We start from the raw sequence: 25578 nt of genomic DNA on the forward strand, positions 1-25578 counted from the left end.
TGTGGTGTGTTCATTTCAGTCTGTCACAGCAGGTGTTTTTCACAATTCTTGCAGTGTATGTTACTGTGGGTTAAACTCTGAGGGGCTGCAGGTAGTGACCAGAATTTGGAGTGTGCAAAGTTGGGAGGTGGAAGTTTTGGCTGTTCTAGTTTTGTGGTGTTTGTTGGATTTTTTTTTTAACTACTGAACATAAACAGGAATTCAGCTTAACTCTGAGTGAGCTGGGGAGGGATCCTGAAGAGATTTTCCTTCGGGAATAGCAGATAATGCTGGGCTGACACCGTACAGGATAAAATCTGGATAAAATGTGTGTGCTGAACCTCAGCAAACAGGGAACTTTCTAGAGGTATTTCAGGAGCTATGCCTTAATTTTGAAGTGGAAATGCTGGGAATACTCCACAGTTCTGCAGGATAACTTATTCCTGAAACTAAAAAAATACAGACTATATGTCCCTTTCCTGTTCTTCATCCTTGTGGGATGTAAGGAGTATATCTGCTTAGAACAGAAAGCAAAAGCATGATCTTAATTCTGTAGGCTTGGAAATCGGTTCAAAAACAAGGTGCTTCTGTGAAGGGGAAGTATTTTTGTATCCTGGGAGACTTCTGGAGTCTCTACAAATTTTCCTATCTCAAAAGGTGGCTGAAAGTGAGTGGAGAAAGTTCATCCTGTGTTTCCTTTGTGTTGAACTCAGCAGAAAGCAGTGCTCTTACACAAACCAGGGATGCACGGATCACCAAGTCTGGCACTCTGGAGCTCTTCCTTAGCCAGACTTCTGCAGGAATCCAGGTTTATGTAACTGTACCATCTGTCTGCCCAGTAATTCTGAGCTGAAGTAGCCAACAGGGTTAGACTTGGTAAGAAATAGAGATTTCATCAAATTCATACAGGCTCCACAGAAAGGGGGTAGGAAAGGGAGCGATACAACCCTCCCTGAGGTGGAAGCCATGCTCAGTGGGAAAGACGAATTGGGCTTGGAGTGCTCCAAAGGCAGTGAAAGAACTTGGACATCTGTGGAGTACCTGGTTTGCACCAAGGGGCTGTGGTCTGGTGCTGGTGGGTGTTACAGTGTGTGGAAGTGAAAGCACTGGGCACTCCCACCATCTTCCTGTTGATAATTAACAGGCTGGGAGATCTGGGGGTGTTCACCTGGAGAAGGGAAGGCTCCAGGGGAACCTTCGAGCTCTTTGCACTGTCTAAAGAGGCTCCAGGAGAGCTGGAGAGAGACTTGGGACAGGGGATGGAGTGACAGGACAAGGGGGAATGGCTTCCCACTGCCGGAGGGCAGCGTTAGATGGGATACTGGGGAGAAATCCTTCCCTGGGAGGGAGGTGAGGCCCTGGCACAGGGTGCCCAGAGGAGCTGTGGCTGTTCCATCCCTGGAAGTGTCCACGGCCGGCTTGGACGGGGCTTGGAGCAACCTGGGATAGTGGAAGTGGCAGGAGTTGGAACAGGATGAGCTGTGAGGTGCCTTCCAAGCGAAACCAGCCTGGAATTCTCTCTGAAGTATCAGTGAGGCTCAGCAGAGGGAGGCAGAGAGCTGCCTGTGTCCCGGTGCAGAATTCCTAGCCTGGCTGGGAGGTGGCTCTGTGCTGTGTTCTGCCCTGTGTTCCTTATTTTCCCTGCCATTGGAATTTTGTCTGTGATTTGTTACATCTTCTCTTGTGCGTGGTTTGGTGGATAATGGAGTTAGTCAGAGGTTTTTCAGTTAAAAGGAGTTTTTCTGCAGTTCTGGAAATGGCCTGTTGACATGAATCAACTCTAAAAAGATACAGAAGGGTTGCACTCATCCCCCTGCAACTGCTAAGGTAGGTCTAAGAAAAATCTTAACCAAATATGCTTAGAAAGTTCACTTAAATTAAAAATCGTGTGTGGGAACACTGAAATGGGGAAAGCCCCATCCAGCAAGTAGAATCAAAAGAGTTTGTATGAGCATGGGGTATTGTAGTCTGCAACCCCAAATTCAGTCACACACTTGTGCTCTTGAGGGAAAACTGCAGCAGGTATTAATGCTCCAGTCATCCCCTTCCCTCTGGGAGTGGGGAAGTTGCAGTAACAAAATAGCCCCAAAACCAATTGGGTGTGGAGATTCAACCATGTTCTCTGGAATTCCTGGTTGCTCTGACACATTCCTCCTTTGTGGATCAGGAGACACCTGGAACCATTAACCTTGTTTGCAGGGAGGGGAGGCTCTGTGTGCCAGTGTGCTGTCAGGAAGTGATTTGGAAATGGGAGTTGGTTATCAATAGATGCTGGTCTGCAGCAATGGCCTCACGTGCTGCCACTGCCCCGTTCCTGTCACCTGTGTGACGAGGTGCTGACAGTAACACACCCTGCAAGGTGGGGAGGGAGGAAGGAAGGGAGGAATCTCTCTGCTCCTGTCAATCCCTGAGCTGAGTCACTGGCCCAGCTGGATGCCAGTGTCACACCAAGGGATGTGGGAGCAGAGAAAATTGGAACACCAAATCCTGCCTTCCCGAGGCTGAGCAGCTCCTCAGGCCGTGCTGCAGCAAATGGAGATGGCAAAACCCTCATGTTCCATAAGGAGAGGCAGCTAGTGATCAGCTGTGATGTGTCTGTCTCCAACCTCCCAAATATTTTCCCTGAATTCTGTGAAATCTGCCTTCTTTCTGACAAGCTGCAGGGTGAGGGATGGCAAACAGGAAAAACGAGGCCTGTCCAGGTGACCAGCACAGAGGGATTTTTCAATCCAGATAATGCTGGCCACTACCTGAGCACCACTTGCAGCACATAAAGAGCCTTTGTGTGTGTTCTGGCTGTGCCCAGCATTTCCCATTCCCAACATGTGAACAGTTCTGCAGCCTGGGCTCGCTGAGTCACTGCTTTTTCCTGGGCAGCCCCCACAGAAGAAGCCAGAGACATCCAAAGCCTCCATCACCCAATGAAAAGTGCTGGAGATGTGCAGCTCCAAAAATAGTGACAGACTCAACCACAGCAGCACTTCATTAGCATCAAATGTGCTCTTTGCTTCAGCTGCCTAATAAAGCGATGTGTAATTATAATAAAGCATCCTTTGGAGAGGAAAGGGAGAGGGATGTTGGCTTTCCCAGGGAATTGATAATAAGATGTGATACCTTGTTATCTCCAGGCACCTATTTTTACCTGGCAGCTATGCAGTGACCTGGTGGCTGCAGTTCCAGCCCAGTGAGGCTCTGTCCAGCTGCCACGGTGGGCAGTGGGCTCAGGGAGGCAGACTCTGCCTTTGTCTGTGGAATGAGGATCCTTCTGGGACCGGGATCCTCAGGAGAAACTGAGGCTGATCTGCAAGACGAAGTCCTTTCCAGTGCCAGGTTTGTAAAGAACAGTTACCTGTGGCATTTCAGCTGTGACACTCTTGGGTTTGACCTTAATTAAGAGAAGGTGCTCTGGTATCTGGAGTGTGAAGGTGCTTTCATGGGACTGCCACACCTTTTGGGCCAGGTGGTGAGGAAAATTTGCCAAATTCCCAGATGTCCAGTGGCTGGCTGCTCAGTTCACCTGTGCTGTAGGATGTGCCTTGTTATGAAGGAGAGACTGACCCTTTTTCTCCCAGCATATCCCACCTGATCCATGCCCTCTCTCTCTCCTCAGAGTTCAGAACTGTTGCAGAAAAAAAATCACTCTGGATGTTCCCACGAGCTCAATAAAGAACGATCAAATAAATGCCAATCCTATGGATACAGCATAAAGAGCCTCTGCTCCTATCCTGGTTTGGGAAGAGGAAATGAAGTTCCCAGCCACTATTTACCTGTAAATTTGATTTCTCCAGTTCTCCTGCATTGCAGGCTGCACTAAGCGCTTGACAACTCATTGCTTAAGCAATTAAAGCAATTAAATACTTATTTTTCTAAGGATCTTATTCATAATAGTCCTTGCTATGTTTTGTTCTGGAAGCCACTGGTTGAGCAAAGACAGGCAGTGCCTGAGTCGCTGGGCCTGGGATAGTTGCGTGTGGAATTTGCCATGGGTGCCAAGGAACAACCAGGACATTTTTCTTTATTTAGTTACTTTTTAATTATTTGTTTGTTGTTTGGAGTGTTTAGACCAGAGCAGTCTTAACCCTCTCCCAGATATCAGTCAAAACCCCCATTTTTGTCAGCTGGCTGGCTTTTTTGGCCTCATTTTATGTATTTTTCCACCCCATTATTTGAGTGTTTATCTCAGGGGAAATGACTTTGCCTGATGGATTGTACACAGAGCCAGCAGCTTCTCTGACCTAAGCATGGTTCACACTCCACCAGACATAAACACTTGTTAGTTGTAATAGTGATGAGGAGAGAGGAAGCACAGTAGTGAAAAAAGGACTTGAGATGAAAGAAATTCTATGGTTTTTTCCTCAGCAATATTGATTTTTTGTGCGATCCTGAGCAAGTAACTTATTTTCAGTGAGGTCTGGGCTCCCATACTGCAGAAAGCAGAAATATTTTCTCATGTCTGGTCTCAAGAAGTGCTTTCAACTTCAGAAAATGTAAAGTTTATGTCTATTTTCTAAAGTACATAAAAGAATAAGTGTCTGCTTGGCTGACACTGAGAGGGGACTGATCTTGTTCTATAAGCTCATATTAACATTTCATACTAAAAAATTCAAACACTGTGTTGTGCTGAAGACTGGCACAGGTGGCACGAAGAATAAATGTTTTCATAGTCTTATTTATCAGTTTTAATGTCATTTTTTGCAGAATTTAGGCTGTTTTATTTGTACAGGGCAGCAGAGCTCAAAGATTCAGAGACTCTGGAGCCAATGTGTGTTTCTGCAGTTGCCTGATTAACAGTTCCTGGTGCTTTGCCTGCACCAGGTTTTAATTGGTTTTAATGATGATCACAACCAGCTTCTCATATTTTACATCTGCTGGGCACTTTGGCCTTGTGACACCCAGCACAGGTAAAAAGTTGCCACTAGAACACCAAGAAACCACACAAAGGTAAAATGATTTCTCCAATCCATTGGAATAAGCCAGTGGGATGCAGAGAGCCACCCCAAGGAACACAAGGAAAGGCTCTAAATCTCATGGAGAAAATAAAGATTAAACCAGAAGCAATTTCATCTTCATCTATGTTGTCAGTCCTAGTGGATGTAGAGGTTTTCCACTGGCCTGACAGATGCCTTAGGATGTGGTTGTTTTCAAAATTAAGGCTTTCAAGTATCACCATGTGCTGTACATGGGATCCTGTTGTTCAAAATGGCCATTTTCACAAGAGGAAGTAAAACCGAAGATAAAATGCACAAAAGCAGTCCTTGGTTCACAAGGGAGGAAGGGCATTTTTCAGAATAAGGCCCTAAAAAGAGTGATGCACCCTCAAAATGATGTCACCATTCAAATTCCTGGTGTGAGTGTCCTGCTGAGCTGAAAGGAAGATCTCTTTTGTGGAATTTCACAGAAATTGGTGGGGAACCAGAATTCTTCCTCCAAGTAAACACAAAAAGCCTGACCAAATGCCCCTGTGGAATCAGGGAACTGAAAGCACAGCAACTCTTGCTCAAAGGAGAGGCACATGGCAGAACCCCTGTGCATTGCACCTCATCCACACGGCTTCCCTGAGGCCTGACAAAGTGCAAAAAGGAGCTTTGTGTTTGTGGGAGAGAAAAAAGCAAACACACGCCCAGAGCAGAGCATGGAGGGAGAAAAGGAAAACTGCTTTTTGAGGCTCCTGATGCAACAGAACCTTCAAGAGGGTTGGGGTTTTTTGTTCAAATTCTGGCTTTGGTCAAAGCACTGAGCATAAAAATGTGTGGTTTATTGAATCCAACACTCCAGGAAAGACTTGCCTGCTTTGTAATTAAACAGAACTTCATCAAGGCAATGTCTCACATCATTCTGTAACTGCCTTCTAACACAGACAACCCATTAATCCTCAAACTGCCTGACAGCTTGAATAAAAAATATAATTAAAATAATACAAATAACAGCACAAATTGTGTGGTTTGGGCTCCCTTGAAATAACTGCTGATTTCACAAGTGCCTGAGAAGGGTGTCCCAGTGTGAGCCAGGCAGTGCAGCTGCTCCTGTGGATTTATAATTCTCATTAGAATTTCTATCACTCTGCCCATCCTGTCACCCTGAGCTTCAACTTTTCATGTCATTCAATTGCCACCACCCCAAGCCTGGGCAGACTGGGTAATCAAGCCTAAAAAATGGCTTTTTGATGTGTTTGTCAGGCCCAATCAAGAGCCACATGGTAACAGAATGGAGCCCAGCACAAACAATGTGGTGCCTGTGCTGCAGGAGGAGGGCTGGGCTCTTGTCACCTGTCTGGGAAATGATAATCTCATGGAGGGGGTGATGCTGGTGGCTTTGGGTGACTGACAGCACTGCTCTGGTTCTCCTGTTGATTAATTGATTGTCTGTGAGTTTATTTTAGTTGAAGTTTAGTTCTTCCTGGTTTCTCTGTAGGCTGCTCGTGATGTTCTTTTTAAAGAAACACTGTGCTGTTGTTAAGCATAAAGTGAAGGTTTATGAAGCAATTCCTACTGCCTGTCAGGACCAGGATTTCATAAGCACAGGCCATTCCACTGCAGCACCATAAACTCACCTCTACCACATCACAAATGAAGAAACTCTCCTACCTGTAGCAGCATGAAAAGATTTTCAACCATCCTGGCTTCCCTCAGGGGCCAGTCCAGCCCAAATGCGGAATGATGAACTATTTGGCCTTTCCTGGTTTGTGCCATCTGGCTGGAAGGAAAATAGGGAAAAATAGGTGAGTCACTCAATTAGTGGCTCTCAGTTTTGGGTTTGTTTTGAATGCCTGTCACCACTGAAGAGAAAATCAGCACAAACTAACATTTGTTTGGGTCAGGGATTCACTGCCCTGCCTTCCTTTTGTGAGGAAAAAGGGTTGGTAGAGCTGCAGTGCCTGCGCAAACCTGCTAATTAGGAATTCACAGCCTTGGAACTGATCTATGAGTTGCAAGTAAAAGACAAAGATGATGAAAGTTCAAAAGCCACCTCATTTATAATCCTCATTTAAAGTCCTGTTTTGGCTCTTCTCTTTGGTGTCCTGTTGGTTCAGACTCTCTGGGGACACCTTCCACCATCTCAGGTTGCTCCAAGCCCCCGTCCAACCTGGCCCTGGACAAGGGAATTGTCCCAAAATGCACTTTTCCCCTGGAATGTTATATTGCAAATGTCAACATTTCAGTTTTTTATTCTGATTGTGATTGAACATTTAAAATAAATATTCTGTGAAGTTCTGCCCAGATCTCAGCTTTGACCAATGCATGCATGGAGCCATCCATATGGGGAGAGAGAACTTTTCCAGGGATATCAGTTCTGGAATTTGGCCATTACAGCTCTTGTTCAGTGTGAAGTAATAGGAATTTCCCCTGTGTTTAAACCAATCCCTGTTTGAGGGAATCCCTCAAACACAGGGATTGCAGGATTAGTATTTCAACCAATTCACTTGGGAAATTAGAGAAAATTCTTGAAATAAAAATGTAGACACTCAAATTATTTCTTGATAGGCTAAGAGAAAACCAGATGATGACACTTTTTCTTTCCAAGGGTGTTAAATAAAATTTAAGTAAAAGATGGGGTAAATCTGAAGGCAGAGATGCCACCTTGTAATGTTTACATGTTTACAATATTGAGCAGAATATTGGAGCAGGTTTTTTTTCATTTATTTATCCCTTGTGTTACTGCACCAGTTTTCAGAGAGGTTGAATTTTAAAACAGCACAGAATAGCTGTATTTAAACCTACCTATTTTTGGATAGTAATAATGAGTCTTCTGAGACATTCGAGATTCAGAAATTCAGGACAACCACTCAGGGATCTGCTCAGCTCCCAACCACTCTTCCTCACTGATGGGCACCATTTAGGTATTTCCCTCCAGAAAAGACTATCTGAGTAAGAAAATGAGACCTGAGATTAGGGAGAGCACTGTTAAATGCCAGCACCTCAAGGGACATGAGTACAAGTTACAGAAAAACCCAGAGGAAAGATCAGGCTTCCAGAGTCCATGGCCTCCAGAGAAAGTTTGAAAGGACAGGGATTATTCAGTACAGAGATGATGGAGAGGAACTCTGGTCACAGCCCTCATGAGTGAAGACAACAGGGGAGGGAGGAAATAAACTGTTCTCTGTGCCTGCAACAGCTGGAAAGTCAATGGAAAGGGTTAAATTGCAGTAGCACAAGTTCAGTTATGGATTAGGAAACTCCCTAAAGGTAAAGACAATTCAACAATGGAAGAGACTGAACAGAGAAGCTGTGGCTGCCCCATCCCTGGAAGCGTTCAAGGCCAGGTTGGACTGGGCTTGGAGCAGCCTGGGATAGTGGGAGGTGTCCCTGCCCATGGCAGGGGGTGGAATGGGATGGGCTTTAAGGTCTCCTCCAACCCAAACCATTCTGGATTCCCTGATTCTGTGACTGCAGATGGAGTCTCCACTGAGATGGGCCAGGTGTGGGTCACAGCACTGCATTGAGTTGTCTCTGAGAAAACATTCTACCATCTTTATTATGATTCCATAATTTACATGTTTCCTGTCCAATTTAAGTAAGGCCATGTTTGCAAGATAGTGATTCATACTCGTTTCCTATAACTCTTATTCATTTCAATAAAAATATCTTTCTATTTGTTCTTCCTCCCTCAAGCCCACCTTGCAATCTTCAGCAATTACTGCTCTTCTAAAAGAGAAAAATGTGAATATTTCCCTTTGCAATTAAAATAAATTTCTGAGGTTTGGAATTATTTTATTTCAAGGTCTGGTTTCTTCCTTCTATGTCAAACACTGATTTTTTCTCCACTTCAGTCCTTTCTAAGCGTTACTTGGAGAAACTGTATTTTTTAATCCCAGATAATGTGCCAAGAAATGCCAGTATTGCTTGGGTAGTGGCCTTATTAATGATGGCATTTGGGCTCTCTAAATAACAAGTACCAGGCAGAGGAGCCAGGATTCAGGGTCTGCAAATCTGCTTAGTGCAGACCACATAAAAATAGCAACTTGTTTTTCTTTTTCACACATTTCTTAGTGCCACAGTGGTCACTGAAACTGGAAGCGTCATTTCTAAATGAACAGGAAGATGCACAGCAAAACCTTGGGATGAAAAAAGTGCTCCCCACACATAATAGCTGTTCATGTAAAATTAAACTGAAGGGTGAGACAATGTTGCTTTAAATGCCTTTACATAACAGGCAAATTCCAAGAAAGAATAGGGAATTTCCATTTGCAGCTCACAGGAGTTAATTTTTGCATCTTCTGCTAAATCTCAGTATCTGTGATGTCCAGAGAAGCACAGGGATACAGGAGACCTGCACAGGAAGGAGCTGATCCCGAAATCCTGCCACAAGAGGTAGAGGTAACCACAGCAGCTCAAAGAATGCTCAACGTCTGCCCAAAAACAATGGAAAAAAATGCAAAATAATGGAAGCAAAAGAGTGGCTTTCTGCAGGAGCCTATTTACAAGTTGAGGGTTTTATTCCTTCAGCTTGATAATCTGTGCCACAAAGTTATCCTGGTCTATTTTTTAAGTCTTCCCATAAAATAGACCAAGACTTCTTTGTAGTTGCTGCTGTACCTCTCTGACTGCACATTGAAGCTGCAGTGGCTGACATTTGCTGGTGACAGGCAGAACACAAATATTATATTTTTTTCATTACATTACACAACATCTTCTGCAGCAGATGCCAGGCAAACTGCATGGAGTTTGCTGCATCCAGTACAGCCCTAGGACTGAAAATTCCATGTAGGAAGCTATATCAGCATTCCATTAATTCCTGAATGGCAGGCACTTCAAATAATTTAGGAAATCACATTTACCAGTGATTATTTTATTTACCTGCAGTGAGGCAGGACAGGGCACATTTCTCACTTTTATTCCATTGCATTCACTCAATAACTGCTTTTTAACTTTGAATTGTCAACTCAATAGAATCCAAAAGAACTCCAAATAAGCAAATCAATAACTATAAAATGGTGAATATCCCTTCTGCTCAGCTTGGGAAGTCTTCACACAGATATGGCTAAAAGGAGGATTTCCAAAACACCTGCACAATGTGCAGCTCAGAGCCAAGGGAGCTGTTTCCACTGGGGGCAGCTCACATTACTTCCCACAGAAACCCACATGGATTAGGATCCTTCCTGGGAGAAACTGTCACAAGAAAAAGCACAGACCCTGCCAGGGAATAATGTGGCCACACATCTCACTCAGTGCCTCACCTGCTGGGGAAGTTTCCAGAGCTTTGCTCGCCTCTCCTGGCTCTGAGTCAGCTCCTCATTCCAATAAAAGGCCTTGGCTTGCATCCCAAGGCAGTGGATTGAATCCACAGCCATGTCAAACACGGATTCTCCATGTGGGAGCTGCTGTAGCAGCCACATTCCTCTGGGATAAAGCAGTCCAGGAGGCCTTGGAAAGAGCATGGGAGAGCTGCAGACAAAGAATTCTCAGCCTGGGGTCACCCAGCCTGTGAAACAGCCCTTTAGAGAACAGGTACATCCAAACCTCTGGAAAACACTGCAAACCCCTTCTGCTGATGTCCTTCACATTGCTTGTGAAGGGAACATCCCTTTTGACTCCCAGCTCTGCCGTTTGTGTTGATTTTGTGGAAGATCCTCCACTAGCACCATGATAGTAGTACCACAAGATCTAAAGATGGAATTTATTTTCTTTTGGTGGAATGTTACTCCCACTAAAATGCACACACGCTTTGTGTTTCTCTCCCTCTATTCCCTCTGTCACGTGTGGATGAATGAAAACAATGCAAAACTCCCACTCTAGTAACAAAACAATAACACCCGTGGCTGTCTCCCCATGAAATGTTGTGACTAATCCAACCCCAGCAGCTTTTCCTTTGCTCCAAGGAACCTTCGGGAGCCTGGCTTATCTCCCCTGCCAGCACTCAGCTGCCACGTCCCACCTGCCATAAAATCTTCCAATCTCAGCATTCCCTCTCTTCTGAGTCCTCTCAGGGCTCAGGGAGGATCAGGGTCTGTCTGCAGCCATTGTTCTCTCTGTCACGTCTTGACCAAAAATAACAGATGCCTATGAAGCTTCTCCCTCATAAAAACCTTTGATAGCAGCTCTGCACACTCTCCCTGTTCAAAAATTACTGCAGCACAGAGGCAAATAATATCTGTTTCTAGAATAAAACCAAGCCTGGAGACTCTTCTACTCTCTAACACATGAATAGCAGGGATGTTCCACCAAACAGTGCACAGAGCTACCACACAGATCTCTAAATTACTGCTTGTGTGAACTTACCTGAACCCTGTGTCAACTGAACCGGCCTCAAAAACAAGCTACACAGTGGTGTGAGTGCTCACAGTGCTGAATCAGTGCTACAAAAGGGCTTTGAGTGGGTCCTGTGTTGAGTGGTCACCCATTACATGGAAAAAAATGCTTCTTCTCAACCAGATTTAATAGGATATTAATCTACTGGCGGTAGATCTCGTTTTACTCCAGCTCTGAATAGGCTTTTCCTGCAATAGCACAGCACATTTGTTATAATGCACTAATATGTTAAATAATTTAATCTGATCAAACAGGTAAATAAATGCGTAGAGCTCCATCTCTGTTCAGTTGTGAACAGTCACTGTTCCATGAAAAGCAGACACTTGCAATGGGAATCCCACAGCAATTACCCACTAAAACTATTTAACATTTATCACCACGTCTCTCTCATTAACATGATTTGTCTCAGCGGCATGTCCTTTGCTGAACATCCAGGTACAGCTGCCTGTGACACTGGCTCAGGGCGAGGTCTGAGGGAACTGAGGGTGAAATTAGACTGAGAAGGAAGGATCAATTTCCTCTGGATCCCCTTTTTTTCCACACATACTGAGGTGTTGCAACCCTTTTGCTTTACACCCTCTGGAATGCTCGGTACACAGAGGTATGGATTTTGAGGGACATACCTGCTCGCTCATGAGTCCTTTGGGAAAAGCTCCTAGAGAGGTGACAGGATTCCTGCAAGGAGTTGACGGAGGGGGACAAGGGGAAGGGAGAAAGGGAAATCATTCTGTGGGGAGACAGAGAAAACAAGGGTGAGCAGAGGTGCAGGAGAGGAGAAACAACCATGTCAGGAACGTGAGGGACCAAGAGGGATTAGCCCTGGAAGGACATGCGGAGTTTCAGAGGGGCTTATGTCAAGCCAAGAGGGTTGAGAGGGAAACTGAGGGAAACAGCACTGAGGGAGCAGCTCTCGGTCCGGGCAAATGGTGGCGGGAGGTGAAGGGCTGAGGGAGCGGCCATTGCGTGAGGGCGAGACCCCGGGGCAGCGCTGAGGGGAGCAACCCCTGGGGGATGAGGCGAGGCGCTGAGGGGAGCGCCCCGCGGGGCGGGTGAGACACTGAGGGGAGAACCCCGGTACGGGTGATCCGCTCCCCCCGATGAGGGTGAGGCGCTGTGTGGAGCGCTCCCGGTACGGGTGAGACACTGAGGGGAGAACCCCGGTACGGGTGATCCGCTCCCCCCGATGAGGGTGAGGCGCTGTGTGGAGCGCTCCCGGTACGGGTGAGACACTGAGGGGAGAACCCCTGTACGGGTGATCCGCTCCCCCCGATGAGGGTGAGGCGCTGTGTGGAGCGCTCCCGGTACGGGTGAGACACTGAGGGGAGAACCCCGGTACGGGTGATCCACTCCCCCCGATGAGGGTGAGGCGCTGTGTGGAGCGCTCCCGGTGCGGGTGCGGCGTGCTGTGCCCGGTGCAGGTGACCCGCTCTTCCCGGTGCGGTTGATACACTCCCCGCGGTGCGGCTGATCCGCTGCGGCCGGTGCGGGTGAAGCGCTGCCGGGAGCACACGCGATGCCGTCCAGCCGCTGCCGGGAGCGCCGCCGGTGCGGGCGGAGCGGCGGGAGCGGCCGCGGGGGCGGAGCTCCGGCGCTGGGGGCGTGTCCCGGCGCCCGGGGCGGGGCCCCGCGGGCTGGGAGGGGGCCGGGTGTATTGTTCCCCGCGCGGTGCATGCCGGGCCCGCCTCAGCCCCCAACATGGCGTCGCGCTGTCAGCGGTGTGTGTGAGGCGGGCGCGGGACGCGGGGCTGCGGGCGGGCACGGCGGCTCCCGGAGCTCCCCGGAGCGCCGCCGCCGCGGTGGCAACGCGCCGCTCCTCGCTGCTGCCCGCCGCGCCCCGGCTGTCCGGCGCCCAGGCCGCTGGGGACGCGCCTGCCCCCGCCCTGCCCCCGCCATGGGCGGGTAGCGGGACCCGCCTCGCCTCAGCCCTGCGGAGCCCCCCCGCCCTCCGCGCCATGGGGTCCCCGGCGGGCGCCTCGGCGGCCGCGGCCACCGACTCGGCGCAGTGGCTGTCGGTGAAGGAGGAGACCATCTTCCTGCACGACGGGCTGATCCGGGTCACCGACCTGGCCGAGCTGCCCAGCGAGATCATTGGGGTGGCCGAGCCCGGCGACACCGAGCTGGAGGTGAGGCGGCCCCCCGAGCTGAGGGGAGGGACGGGGCAGGCCAGGGGGTGAGGGGGAGGATGCCCTCGGGAGAGGGGCACGGTGGCAGCAGAGGCCTGAGGCGAGGAGGACGGGGGGATGGGAGATGGGGGTGCAGGGAGGATGACTAGGGGAGGATGGGGGGTCGGGATGGAGGATGCTGAATGCGGATGCAGGGTGAGGGATCTGGAGTACGGAGCCAGCCGGTGTCGAGGCGTTCTGCTTGTCTTGAGTCAATCTAATTTATTTCAGATAATAATGAAAGTGGAGCTGGGCAGGAGGGTGGTGAGGTGTTGATGTAAATGGAGGGTGAAGTATTGGGGCGTCCTCCTTGTTTTGGATCCGTAAGGTTTGGAAATCAGAGCCGCACTCACAGATTTCAGTGTGGCCTTTGGCCCGTTTATTTTTATGGAAGGTTTTGTATCTTCTTGCTGTTACTTTTGGACGGTTTGTAATTCATCAGCCTTACAACGAGATGCTCAGGGCTGCCCGGGTGTTTTAGTCAGCTGTTGACAGTGATCATTATTACGGAGCCGGGAGGGCAGCCCAGATTTTCATCCCAGCTTTTTACCTTCCCAAAGCTGCCCGTGGTGTTGGCTGCAGGCAGGCGGTGCAGCTGTTTTATCTTAGGAGGAGCCGCTGAAGGACTGAATGTCACGGATTATAGGTTGCATCTATTTTGTAGACTGCATTTTTTTTTTTTCCCCCCTGTGCCTCCCTTCTCCTCTTTCACCCCGCCCTCCTCCCCAGCAATGTGGCTCGCAATGACACAGGGGCTTTGTCACCGGAGCTGAGCGGTGGGAAGGGACAGGGGACGGTCCAGCCGGAGCTTTATGTCCGGGCTGTGTTTGGTCCCAGGCGTTTTAGGCCAAAAAAAAAACGCCTTTTAGTGAGGCTTTAGCTGCTGTCTGGGGTGTTGCTGAGAAGAACCCACGAGCAGTCCTGACAACATCATTGTTCATCGGGTCACGTGGAATCTTTATGGGGTTTGGGGAAACTTCCCCCAGCCTTATTTATCTAAGAAAAGATATATTTTGCTGAACGTGCGTTTTTTGTCCTGTGTGTTGGGACACTGGCATGGGAAAATCAGCTGCTCTCATGAAATGGATGTTGGCAAATATCACATGAACAGGAAAAGGGAGACTTTTAAGGTGGCTGACTTATCTCTGCGTGTATAAACATGGAATGATTCTCCCTTGTGATCAGAGTTGCTCTGGCATTCAGTGCAGCTTGGATGCAAGAAAATATTTTGATTCCATGACATAGTTCTAGAAGCAGCATTGAGTCTAAAAACTGTGCTAGGAAAAAAACGTGCTCCCACAGCATTTTTCATGTTATAGCATAAGAAAGGAGGATATCCTTTAAAAAACAAACAAGACCTTATTTTAAGATCTTGCCAGGCAGGCCAGAAGTGTGTTCCAGCCTGAAACTTGACACACAGCTTCACTTGACAAACACTTCAGCTCTGGAGAATTTTTTGTTAGTGTTAGGAATGTTCTAAAACTCCAATTGTTTGGGAGAGATAGGAATGGAATTGGTGCTACTGTGCCTATATTTATTATAACGAGTGTTTCAGCAATCCAGTGCCACTGATTCACAGCATTTTTCCTGCTCCAGAGATTCTTTTCCTGTTGTTCATGTTTGCAGTGCAAAACTTTAAAATAAATAATTAAGTAAGACTTTTTGCTGTGGTGCTTATTTCTGATCAGTACTGATTTTGACTTATTTTGATCTTTATTCTTAAGTCACAGCTTATTCAAACCTTTTATTTCTGTCCACTAATAGAATTGATGATCACAAGTGATCAATTTATTTTTAAGCTACCTGCAAATTGGTTTAGAGTTTGGTGTTGAGGGGGGAGGGTTTAAAAAAAAATGAAAATTCACATGGTGAAAATGTAAAATATTTAGCTCATAACTTTTCTCTGCCTTTTTTTAATGCTGTTTTTATTTAAATAAGGGGCTACTTTGGTGATGTGGAATGGCCTTGAGGAGCCATTTTGTGGAAATAGGTGCACACATCTGATGGAAGTGTGGCCATGCAATCGACTGCTACACAAGAGCTCATTTACACTCTTTCTACTCCTACTTGCAGTGTAATAAATATCTTTGAAAATGGTCCAAACAGAAATCTCTTGGGATGTGCTATTGGCTAAGGGTAGGAGATGCTGCAGCTGCTGCTTTGATTAGGAAACTTCTTTAATTCACTTCTTGTGCTTCATCAGTGGTGGTCAGAAGCCTGGCTGAATTTCTGAGCTGAAGTGCTTAATTAAAAATGTATAATGTTTAATACTTTAATGGGTATTTTTTGGGTGGAGAAGTATCATTTTGGTCTGTTTTGCTTAAATACCCGTTTAATGAGCTTATTGGTGACTAATGTCAGTGTGTTTGGATGTGTTTCCTTTGTCCTTCTGTTCAAAGGTTCTGTCTATTTATAAAAAGAAAAGCAGAGGAAAAAATGTTTCAGTGCTGGTGTTATGCCAAGAAAGGCTTATAAAAACTTACTATTTTGTTATTTTGACTCCCATGCAGCTTTGATTTTATCTTTTTGTATATTTGTATACAGATCTATTTGTACATATATATTTTATTGGTAGGTTACAAGAGCCCTAACCTTCTCTTTCAACTTGTTCTAGGAGTATGTTTAGTTTTAGAGAGTGTGGAGGTTTTTGCTTTGTTTTTTATTTTTTGTGATGATGTGTGCCAACTTCTTCGACTGTCTCAGCATATTTACAAAAAATGTGTTGGTTTTTTTTTTTTAATTCGATAGAATTTTGTAATGATATGCATGAAACGGCCGGTCCTGGTGCGGGTTTCCCGCTAAAATCCTCTAGTCAGGAGAGACCTGGATTAGTCAGTGATTACAGAAGCCTTTGGACCCTTGTTTTAAACCCTTTCACACAGAGAAATCTTTCGAAGTGCAAAGTCTTCTCTTTCTTGGAGACAACCTTAGGTGACAGAGCTGGAGGTGTTGCCGTGACATTTTGGCCGGTCAGTGCTCACCCAGGAGGGACGTTCAGTGGAGAAAGAGCTGTTCCTTAATGTGCCCCAATGGGAACTGCAGCACTTCCAGAACCTTCCCAACCACGCATCTTTCCTGGCGTCAGTTACCCCAGGAGCCTGGTCAGGGTTTGTCTGAAGGAGGGGAGGTCCCTTAAACCAGGGAGATGTGGTCTGGCACTTCTGCAGAGTCACCACAGAATCCAAGAATGGTTTGGGGTGGAAGGGACCTTAAAGATCATCCAGTTCCCCCTGCTGCCACGGGCAGGGACACCTTCCACTGATTTTAACATGGAGCTGGAAGTGTGGCTCCTCCCTCAGTAGCTGTTGGGATCATGTGTGTGTATGTCTGTCCTCATCTGATGTTTGGACTCTCGTTAAGCTCTGCTCCTCTAGGACAGTGTGAGGTGCTGCTGGGCAGGTGTTGCTCTGCACTGAAAACAGTTACCTTTAATCAAGTGGAAGTTAAAGAAATAATAAAAATGAAATAACTAAAGAAAAAGTAGTGGCCTTTCCTCTTCCCCCCAGCATGGCCTGGGCTGGCCCTCCATGGAGAGGTTGAAGAGCTGAAGTCCGTGCTGTTTTCTCAGCATGTGCCAGTCCTGTGACTGACTTGTATTTGCCATAAAATGATTTAGACTGGAAGGTTTCTGCTAAACTTGGAAGTTTTCACCCATTTTCCTCCCGGCCCAGAGAAAACATTTTGTCATTTTCCCCGATCGCTGAAGGAGAGAGCAGTTCCCTGCAATTATCTGGGTCAGTGCTTCCCAAACCTTTCTGCTTGTGACCTTCCTGCCGTCTACAAGCGTCACCTCTGTCAAGCTGAAAGTCCCTAATGCCACCATCAACAATTGACTCCTTCCTAAGTGGATGACCCCTCCTGGGGTTGTGACCTCTGACTTGGGAACTGCTGATCCAGGCATGTGGCAGGCTTGAAACACCCTCATCCTGCCTGTGCATCCCCTTCCAGTGCTCCAGTATTCCTCTGTCAGGACCTGGCATTTATTAAACTCCTCTAATATGGACCCCTGTGCCTCTGACTTCTGATTCTTGAAGTCTTATTTTAGTTAACCTTGTAGAGAAACATTAGGAAACTTCTCAAGGATGATTTTGCAAATCTGTTTCCCAAATATAGATCTTGTTACCAAATGCAGCTGATTAATTCAGTGATCTGCACTCTCAGATGTTTAAATTACAAAGATTTTTCTTTACCTTTTGCAGCCATTTTCACCTACTACTTGAGTAAGCGCCAAAGAAATATTTTAATGAACAAATAAAGAAGCAACACTTTATAGCATTTTATTTATTTACAGCTTGCTTTCACTCTGTAATTCATCTCCGATATGAAGTTTCCTTGGGAAATTTGTATGGTTACAAAAATTATTTGGGATAAAATTGTAAAAGCGGTCTCTTAGTGCTTATTTCTGAGCAGTGAGATTTCTAATGCTTTCACAAAAGAAAATAGTTCCTGTTCTTAGCTGAGTTGTTAAAAACCTGCACTGCCCCACACAGGAGGCTTTGGACAAAAGGATATGGTTAAAATTTCTTGGAGCAGAAAAAATTGGAACAACCTTGAAACTTGTAGTTTTTAACTGCAACACTAAAGCATGGTGTAAAGTGCAGCAGCTGCTAAGAACCTATAAAATTTCAGTAGCTAAAACATCAGGGAGAAAATGTTCGCACATATTTATATGTTTGACACATGGTGTAGCAAGGAAAAGGCTGTAAAGAGAGGTTAGGAAAATGTTTTAGAAGAAATTAAGATGGGTTTTGCAGCACGGCAGCTTCGTGCTGGGTGTCCCAGAAAACGCCAAGAGCAGGAATGCTGTTCCCCAGCAGAGCAGGAGACAAGGAGTAAGGACACAGGGTTGTTCATGGAGCAGTTTCAGTTGGGATGTGTATTTCAATCTTCAGGGTACCTTTAAAGCTGTCACTTGTGCTCTTTCTCTTACAGAATAATCCATACTTTCTGTAATTCAGTCTTTTTACATTGTTTTATTGGTGTTTCTAGAGACAAAAGAGCCAAATAAGCAAGTGGTGCTGCCTCTCTGCTAACTGTACAAAAGGAACGACCTTATACCTGTAATGGGTTGGTAAAAGTAATAGAATTAAATTTTTTCATGCTGCTGTTAAAGATAGTTTGCAATTTTGAGGTTGTTTCTGATTTTCTGTCTGGTTTGTACCTCCTGTGAAATGGGAATAATTCCTGTTTAATACTCAGGGGGGTGTTAGGGATGTAACTGACCCTGATAAATGTTCCACCATCTTCATCTTCACATGTGAACTTCAGCCAATTGAACTCTGGAGAAAAATAATTAAATGTTATTGGGGAGATTTAGAGGCTTCCCTTTCCAATATGCAACTTTCAAATAAAAACCCCCCTTGGTGCACAACGTCACCGCTCCTCAGTTCCCTGTGTAGTAGAATGAAAACACACACACCCCACAGGCACTGCTGCCAGCACCAGGGAGAGGACAAGGTGCAGGGATTGTAGCCAGAGGAAAAAGCTGCCTTCTAGTGACAGCTCACATTTAAATTTACTTAACAGTGTCATAAAACCTCAGGCTAAAACTCTTCACGTAGATTAGTGTGTGTTAATTGTCCTAGGTCTAGTATTTATTATCAGCAGAAAAACCATGTTGCCCTAAAAATAGGGAATGTCAGCCACTCCTTTCTGGAGCAGAATTGGCAAAAACTCTGTTTAATGGGAAGAATTACCTGGGTAAGGTCACATAGTGGGATGCAAAAGGACAAATATTGGATAGAGTGGGAAAGATGACACCTCCCCAGAATTCTTCTAAAATTAGATACCTTTTGTGCTTCTCAGTGTTGAAGAAGATGTTAAAGACCAATTAGAGTGATTGAACTTTGGCTCTGCCATTTTCTCATTAAAATATTGACTAAAATTGATTTAAAAGATCAAACAAGGAACTAATGTGTAAAGATAAGATACTGTAAAATTAAACCAGTGGCAATTAAACTTTCTGCTAACACAGTTTTTAGTTCTATGTAAGTAGCTACTTGGGTACCTTGTTCCTTGGCAAAGTGATGTGTTTGTTACATCCTCTACATCCTCTTAGATTCTGTTCAGGCCTTGTTAGTCAGGAATGTTTGGGAAGTGATGGATCAGGGACTGGTTCAGTGAGCCTTGTGCTGGGCTGGGTTTGATGCCTGCCCCTGACACCTCCCCAGGTTCTGCACAAGGAAATATTGAGGCACCCCAAAAGGGTACTGGAGATCAGTCCCAGGTCAGAGCTGAAGCTCGGGTGTAGATCCTGAGGCAGCAGGAAAGGGAATTTTGCCTTTTATAAACACTGGTAGTTGTGTTGTCTGTATCAGAATTCATGAAAGAACACGATGGGGGTTCTCTTGCATTTTATTTTAACTTGTTTTGACTTCAGATGGTTGGAAGATGACAAACTTTGCCCGGAGATATGAGAACCCTGGCAGGGGCTGGGATTCCTGGGTGGAATCTTTAGTGTATCCAGAGGGAAGCACTGATGGATCTGGCAGGGACCAAGTGAAGCTCTGTCAGTGTTGGGGTGGAAAGGGCTGTGTTGGCTCCCAGGGAGAGCCAGAGCAGTTCTCTGGGATGTATCCAAACCCTGGAAGCTCCCGGGGTGTTTGTCCCAGCCTCACTGTCTTGAAGCTCCTTTTTGGAGGTAGGGCTGAGTATTGACCTCTAGTAAAAAGGCTTTTGAGGAAAACAACCTTTAATTTCATTTGCTGAAGTGTCCTGTGTAGCAGATGACCCCACACCTTTCTTCTAATATCTTCTTACTTTCTGGAAGTGCAAATGCCTGCTTAGACCTTCAGATGATGTTGAATAATTAAGGGTTTTTTTCCACTGGTTCCATAAGCTGTGTGAGAAAATCAGATGATGTAAACTGCATTATCAAAAGTCTCTAAGTCCCATTTTGGAATGATCTTGTAAATGTGTTGAAGCTAATGTACTTCCTGTATCATTTACCCAAATTAGTGCTCATTTCCCTTATGAAAGACCAAAGCAAAACACTCGTACCAATCTCAGACAGACCATCCACGCTTTTAAAGCAAATTGGGAGCTGTGAGATCAGGGAGAAACTAAAACTTCAGCAGGAAAACGCTTTTCATCAGCAAAACTGCACATATTTGACACCGACTCGTCCTGATGCTACAAGACAGACTCAGAGCTGTAGAGCCATATCAAAGGCAAAAAAAAATTCACTTTCCTGTTAAACTGTGGGATTTGAGGAGCAAGACATGCAACACCAAGTACATCACAGCTTGTCTTTTGTGGTGGTGTCTTTTTTATTAACAAAGACCACAGACCTGTTTTCTTCAGCATTTAACTCTCAAAATGCAAACATTAATTCTCTTTTTCCTCCATTTCTGCAGCTTGTTGTCACTTAGTGGAAAATCCATCCAGTTTAGTTCAAGAAAATCAAAAGCCAACTGTTGTAGAAAGTGATTCCATCTATAACAGGAAACAAACTTATTTTTGAGACAGCAGAACACAAAACTTAACAGGAGGTGGTTATTTTAAATGTGTAATATGTGGTTTAGGAATTAATATTCATAATCTCTTGGAGAAATTAATTAAAGGAGATTTATTAGGTATGAGGAGCTCAATATAACATCCATTCAAGTGTAATTACGATGTGAAATTCCTTTTGAGTCAACTTTTCCTGGCTCTAGTGGTAAATGTCCTACTGCAAAGCTGTTTCCCTGCCTTTAGTCAGGGGCTGCGTGGCACTGGCAGATGTGATTTGTCCTGCAGCATTTTAACAAGCTGTTCAGGAGTTTGCAATTAGCCAGAAACATTCATTTCATGATCTCTATGACTCCTGCCTGCAATTAAAAAACCCCACAAAACAAACAACCCTGGACGCCATTACCTGTGGCAGCTTTGTCTCTCACATTGCCCTTCCCACATCTATATTTATTTATTAAATGAGAGAAGGACAGTTTTACAGAATAAAGATGGGCCAAAGATTATATTTGAGGGTGGATGAGATGAGGCACTTTGGAACGTGGCCAGAAGCCCTTTGGACACTGGATCCAGAGTATCAGAAAATGCTTGGCTCGTGGCTTTCCTTGAGCCTGCACAGCTTAAATGACTTTGCTGATCTCCACTGTTGTTGTTTGCTGGAGGGAGAAAAGTTGTCTGTAAATTACTTAAAATTCTGAGTTTTCCAGTCCCAGGCTGGGTACTAAACCATAAATGCGTTTTATATCATGGTTTACTTGTTTTCCCTTGCTCCAACTTGGTCTCCAGTTTTATTTAGAAGTGCCAAGAAAGCCTCTTTCTTCTGTCTGAAATGATGAGGAGGAGACTTTTAGGGTTTTCAGCTATGGCAGCAACTGGAAGTATTTTGAGAAAGGTGTAGCTAAGTGCAAGATGATAAATTGAGGAGGGGAAAAAAGCAGGGGAAGGAGAGAGTGTAACAGAACTCTTGGTGAATTGGAGAGAACTGCTTGGTTTGTTTGTTTATTTGAAGAGCTCCAAAACTAGAACAAGCACGTTCTTATTACACAATATTAGTGACCTATTAGTTTTCATAGAAGGGCTCTAAACCCCTGGGACCCTCCAACCTCGCGGTTCTTTTGAAGTTTTTAGCAAAATTGCCTCGATTACAGAAAAAAGCTCCAGAGGAGGGGAGTGTTTATTTTCCAAGCTACTCTTTTGCGTGTGTGTTTTTCTTTGCAATCTGTGTTATTGTTGTTGTTTATTGAAAGTTTAAAAAGCCCCCTCAGCAACCCCCGAGCCTGGGTTCGATGAGGATGCTGACTCAGCAATAACAGGCTTGCAGAATCCCACAATAGGGGGCTGGGAAGGGATCTCTGGACATCGCCCAGTCCAGCCCTCTGCCAAGGCAGGGTCACCTGGAGCAGGTGACACAGGGACATGTCCTGAGAGGGAAACTCCACACCCTCCCTGGGCAGCTGTCCCAGAGCTCTGCCATCCTCCATGGATAGAGGCTCTTCCTCATGCCGAGGTGGAATTCCATGTGTTTTACTTTATGGCCATCACTCCTCCTCCCGAGATGGGCACAACACCACTTGCCTGTTCTTTGGCCTCCAGTGTAGCTTTATTCATTCCCAGAAATTAAAAATAATATCCCTCCATCTGTTATAGAGAACAGCTGATCTAAAAAATCACACCACAGCCATATGGGATTTTTCCCCCCCCTCCCCTCTTAAAACCTCTATAAATACCCACTTTTCCCTTTCCAGATCCTGACCTTCGAGACCAAGAACCCGACGGAGCTGGCGGAGCGCTTGCGCTCCGTGTGCGGGAACCAGAGCAACGCGTACGCGCGGCTCCTGGAATACCGGCTCAACGCCCTGCGCGGCCTCTGGAACGCCCAGCGCCAGCTGGCCCTGGAGGAGCAGCACGACCGCGAGAGCTCCGGGGATGAGGAGGCCTTGGCCCTGCTCAAGCGCCAGGGGTTGTTACAGCAGCCGGAGCAGGCTCCGTTCACCTCCCGCATGGGGCTGCTGCTGGTGTTCCCGCTGATCCAGTCCCAGAGCAGAACGGACCCTTCCCTGTGTAACATCACTGCTGAGGTGCTGCTGAATTGCCTTCGGGACTGCCAGCCCCTGAGCCTGACCAAGGAACCGGCCGACTGCCTCAACGGGATTGAATCCCTGCTCTGCTCCTGGCTCGAGGACACGGCGCCCTCCGGCCAGCACATCCCCTACAAGCAGAAGGAAAATGCTGCTGCTGCCCTGGTTGCCTTGGCTTGTGCAAGGTAAGGGAGCTGTGCTGAAATAACAGAGAATTGTGGGATTGTTGAGGCTGGACGTAATGCCCTGGAATACTTAAATTCAAAGGTTAAACTGGGGTTCCTTTGGTTTGGCATAAAGAGAAATCCCAACCAGATGTTCTCAAGAGGTCACAAGTACACAAAAGTTTACTGGCAAAATAGAATTAAGGAACTTTGGCAAAGTCCAGCCATTATTCACCATTAACCATATGCCCAAACTCCACATCCGTGGTTTTTGAACCCTTCCAGGATGGTGACTCCAGCACCCCTGGGCAGTGCTGTGGTTGATGTTGGTAGTCTGTTTCCATTGCAACAAATAAAAAATGATGTGACTGCACTGGTGATACTTATTTTTAGCTTGCACCAGCCTTTCTCTTTCTGATATTTAAATATTGGGTTGGAAAGGGTGAAACTGCTAAGCATTTCTTTTTTGCATGTGTTTAGCATATGCAAAAGCAGAAGGATCTGGGTTAGCAATGCCTCGTGTGCATATTGCTGCTTCTACTGCAGTGAGCTGCTCTAGGAATGGTTCCAAATGTATTTATCAAGGAGAAAAGTTGTCTCTTTTTCCCTTTGTCCTGCCCCTTTGTGCACCTTTAGTTGGCTGGAGAAGGTGGAACTGCCAGGTTTCAGGGCAATTCCTTTCAGATTTGATTTCAGTGTTGTCTCTCAAATGTCTGGAGGTATTTTTTCATTTTGTTGCCAGTGAAGAGTTCAACCCTTGTCCTGCATGGGTTTGGCATCAGGTGATTGAGGACAGATTTGGCAAAATTGCTTTTAAACAAAACCTACTTTTTGTAGAGGATGGGGCTTGGGGAGAGGGGGAAGAAATACAAATCCTTGGCAAAGCCCCATGGATGTGGCTTGAAAGTCACAAGGAGCCTTTTGGAAATGTTGCTTTCAATGTTTCTTCAGGTCGCAGCCTTGTCTGTGACATTTAACTCTGATTTAAGGTGTTGGGAGTTCCCAGGATATGGCACGATTTGCTTTAGGAAAAGATTTATTCAAATGAAACCCACTTAATTTCTAGCACACTTGTTTTAATGAAGTCAATGAGAAATTTATGGTATGTGGCAAATTATTGTGTCCTGACAACTGCCTTATCTGAAAGGCAATGTACTTGAACATAGCTCAGAGAAATTGGATTTGATAAACACAATCTCATTTCTTTTTTTCCTAGATGTCAATTTGCAGGAAATATGGGATGTTCTGTTGCAGCCGAGCTAAATTTCAAGTAGAGCTTTTGAACTTCAGGTTGATGTTTTATTTTCTTTGCAAGTCTGTCTTGCATTGCTTAGAGAGTTGAAATATCCCATTGTGCTTTGTTCACCTCTGAAAGCCTCACACTTTTCCTTTAAATATCTAAGTCATATGTTGAAGAAAAAGCCTTCAAAATGAGACCATTATTGACATTCCTGGTTGCAATCTTGGGTGCTTCTTATTGCTAAAAATAAGGCAACAGGGTAAATATTGCTTTAAATAATTAATTGAGGTGCTTTAATGTGTTTGGTGTCAATTTTCTCCAGGCTGAGGTTTATCGGTGGAAGGAAAGAGCTGAAGATGTCACTGGGGAAAACAGGGATTGGGGTGTGGAGGAGGAAAGTTTGGGAGCTGACTGACCACATGTGACAGCAAAAGGTTGGATTCAGCAGAGTGCAGGGCAAGGATCTCTGCAGCTGATCACTCTGTTTTGTGAAGAAATCAGTTCATAACTGACCTAAGACACAGCCAAATTCTCCTACTTCGGTGGGCTGTAATGCCTGGGCATAAAGCTACCAGCTCTTCCAGAAAATGGCTCTGACTTTTAAAACAGAAATTGTAAAATACAGATTTTTGAAGATGTCTGGATCTTCCAAATTTGGGGTTGTGAGGGGACACCTCATCTCAATCCACAACTTCCTCAGGAGGGGCAGCTCGGATCTCTGGGAGCAGGGACAGGACACAGGGAATGGCTGGAGCTGTGTCAGGGCAGGGTTAGGTTGGATCTCAGGAAAAGGTTCTCCCCCAGAGGGTGCTGGGCACTGCCCAGGCTCCCCAGGGAATGGGCACGGCCCCGAGGCTGCCAGAGCTCCAGGAGCGTTGGGACAGCACTGCCAGGGATGCCCAGGGTGGGGTTGTTGGGGTGTCTGTGCAGGGCCAGGGGTTGGATGATGATCCTTGTGGTCCCTTCCAACCTGGGATATTCCATGATTCTGTGAAAAACAATCAGAATCTTGATAAGAAATGGATGAGTCTGGTCTTTCCTATTTGAGTCAGGAGAGGCATCTCTAGGTGGGAGTGCAGCAGCCCTTGCTCACACTTGGGCTCAGCCCAGTAAGATCCACAGGTTGCACTGGAGACCTAAATGTGATTAATCAGCTCCGAGGCATCCTGAAAGAGCTGCCTCAGGAGCAGTGTTGAGATGTTCTACCAGGTGCCTGGATTGCTTTTATGAACCTGTTGTTGATGACCCAGCCTGTGGCTG

General features: G+C 45.9%; 1 protein-coding gene and 1 long non-coding RNA gene across 5 annotated transcripts in view; both read left to right on the forward strand.

The window, feature by feature from the left end:
• Window positions 1-1384: 1384 nt before the first annotated feature.
• Window positions 1385-4652, forward strand: LOC116453190. The gene is made up of 2 exons (XR_004243705.1): window positions 1385-1806; window positions 3590-4652. It is a non-coding gene; the product is annotated as an uncharacterized LOC116453190 (long non-coding RNA).
• Window positions 4653-13079: 8427 nt separating this feature from the next.
• Window positions 13080-25578, forward strand: part of HECTD4 (HECT domain E3 ubiquitin protein ligase 4) — a 66909-nt gene continuing 54410 nt past the window's right edge. For all 4 annotated transcript variants that reach the window (XM_032128301.1, XM_032128303.1, XM_032128302.1 and 1 more), the window contains exons 1-2: window positions 13080-13348; window positions 22582-23099. In XM_032128301.1, the coding sequence (XP_031984192.1) occupies window positions 13178-13348; window positions 22582-23099 (689 nt within the window). In that variant the 5' untranslated portion in view covers window positions 13080-13177. The remainder of the gene's footprint in view (window positions 13349-22581; window positions 23100-25578) is intronic.

The sequence above is a fragment of the Corvus moneduloides genome, chromosome 18, assembly GCF_009650955.1.
Source record: "Corvus moneduloides isolate bCorMon1 chromosome 18, bCorMon1.pri, whole genome shotgun sequence".
NCBI lineage: Eukaryota > Metazoa > Chordata > Aves > Passeriformes > Corvidae > Corvus > Corvus moneduloides.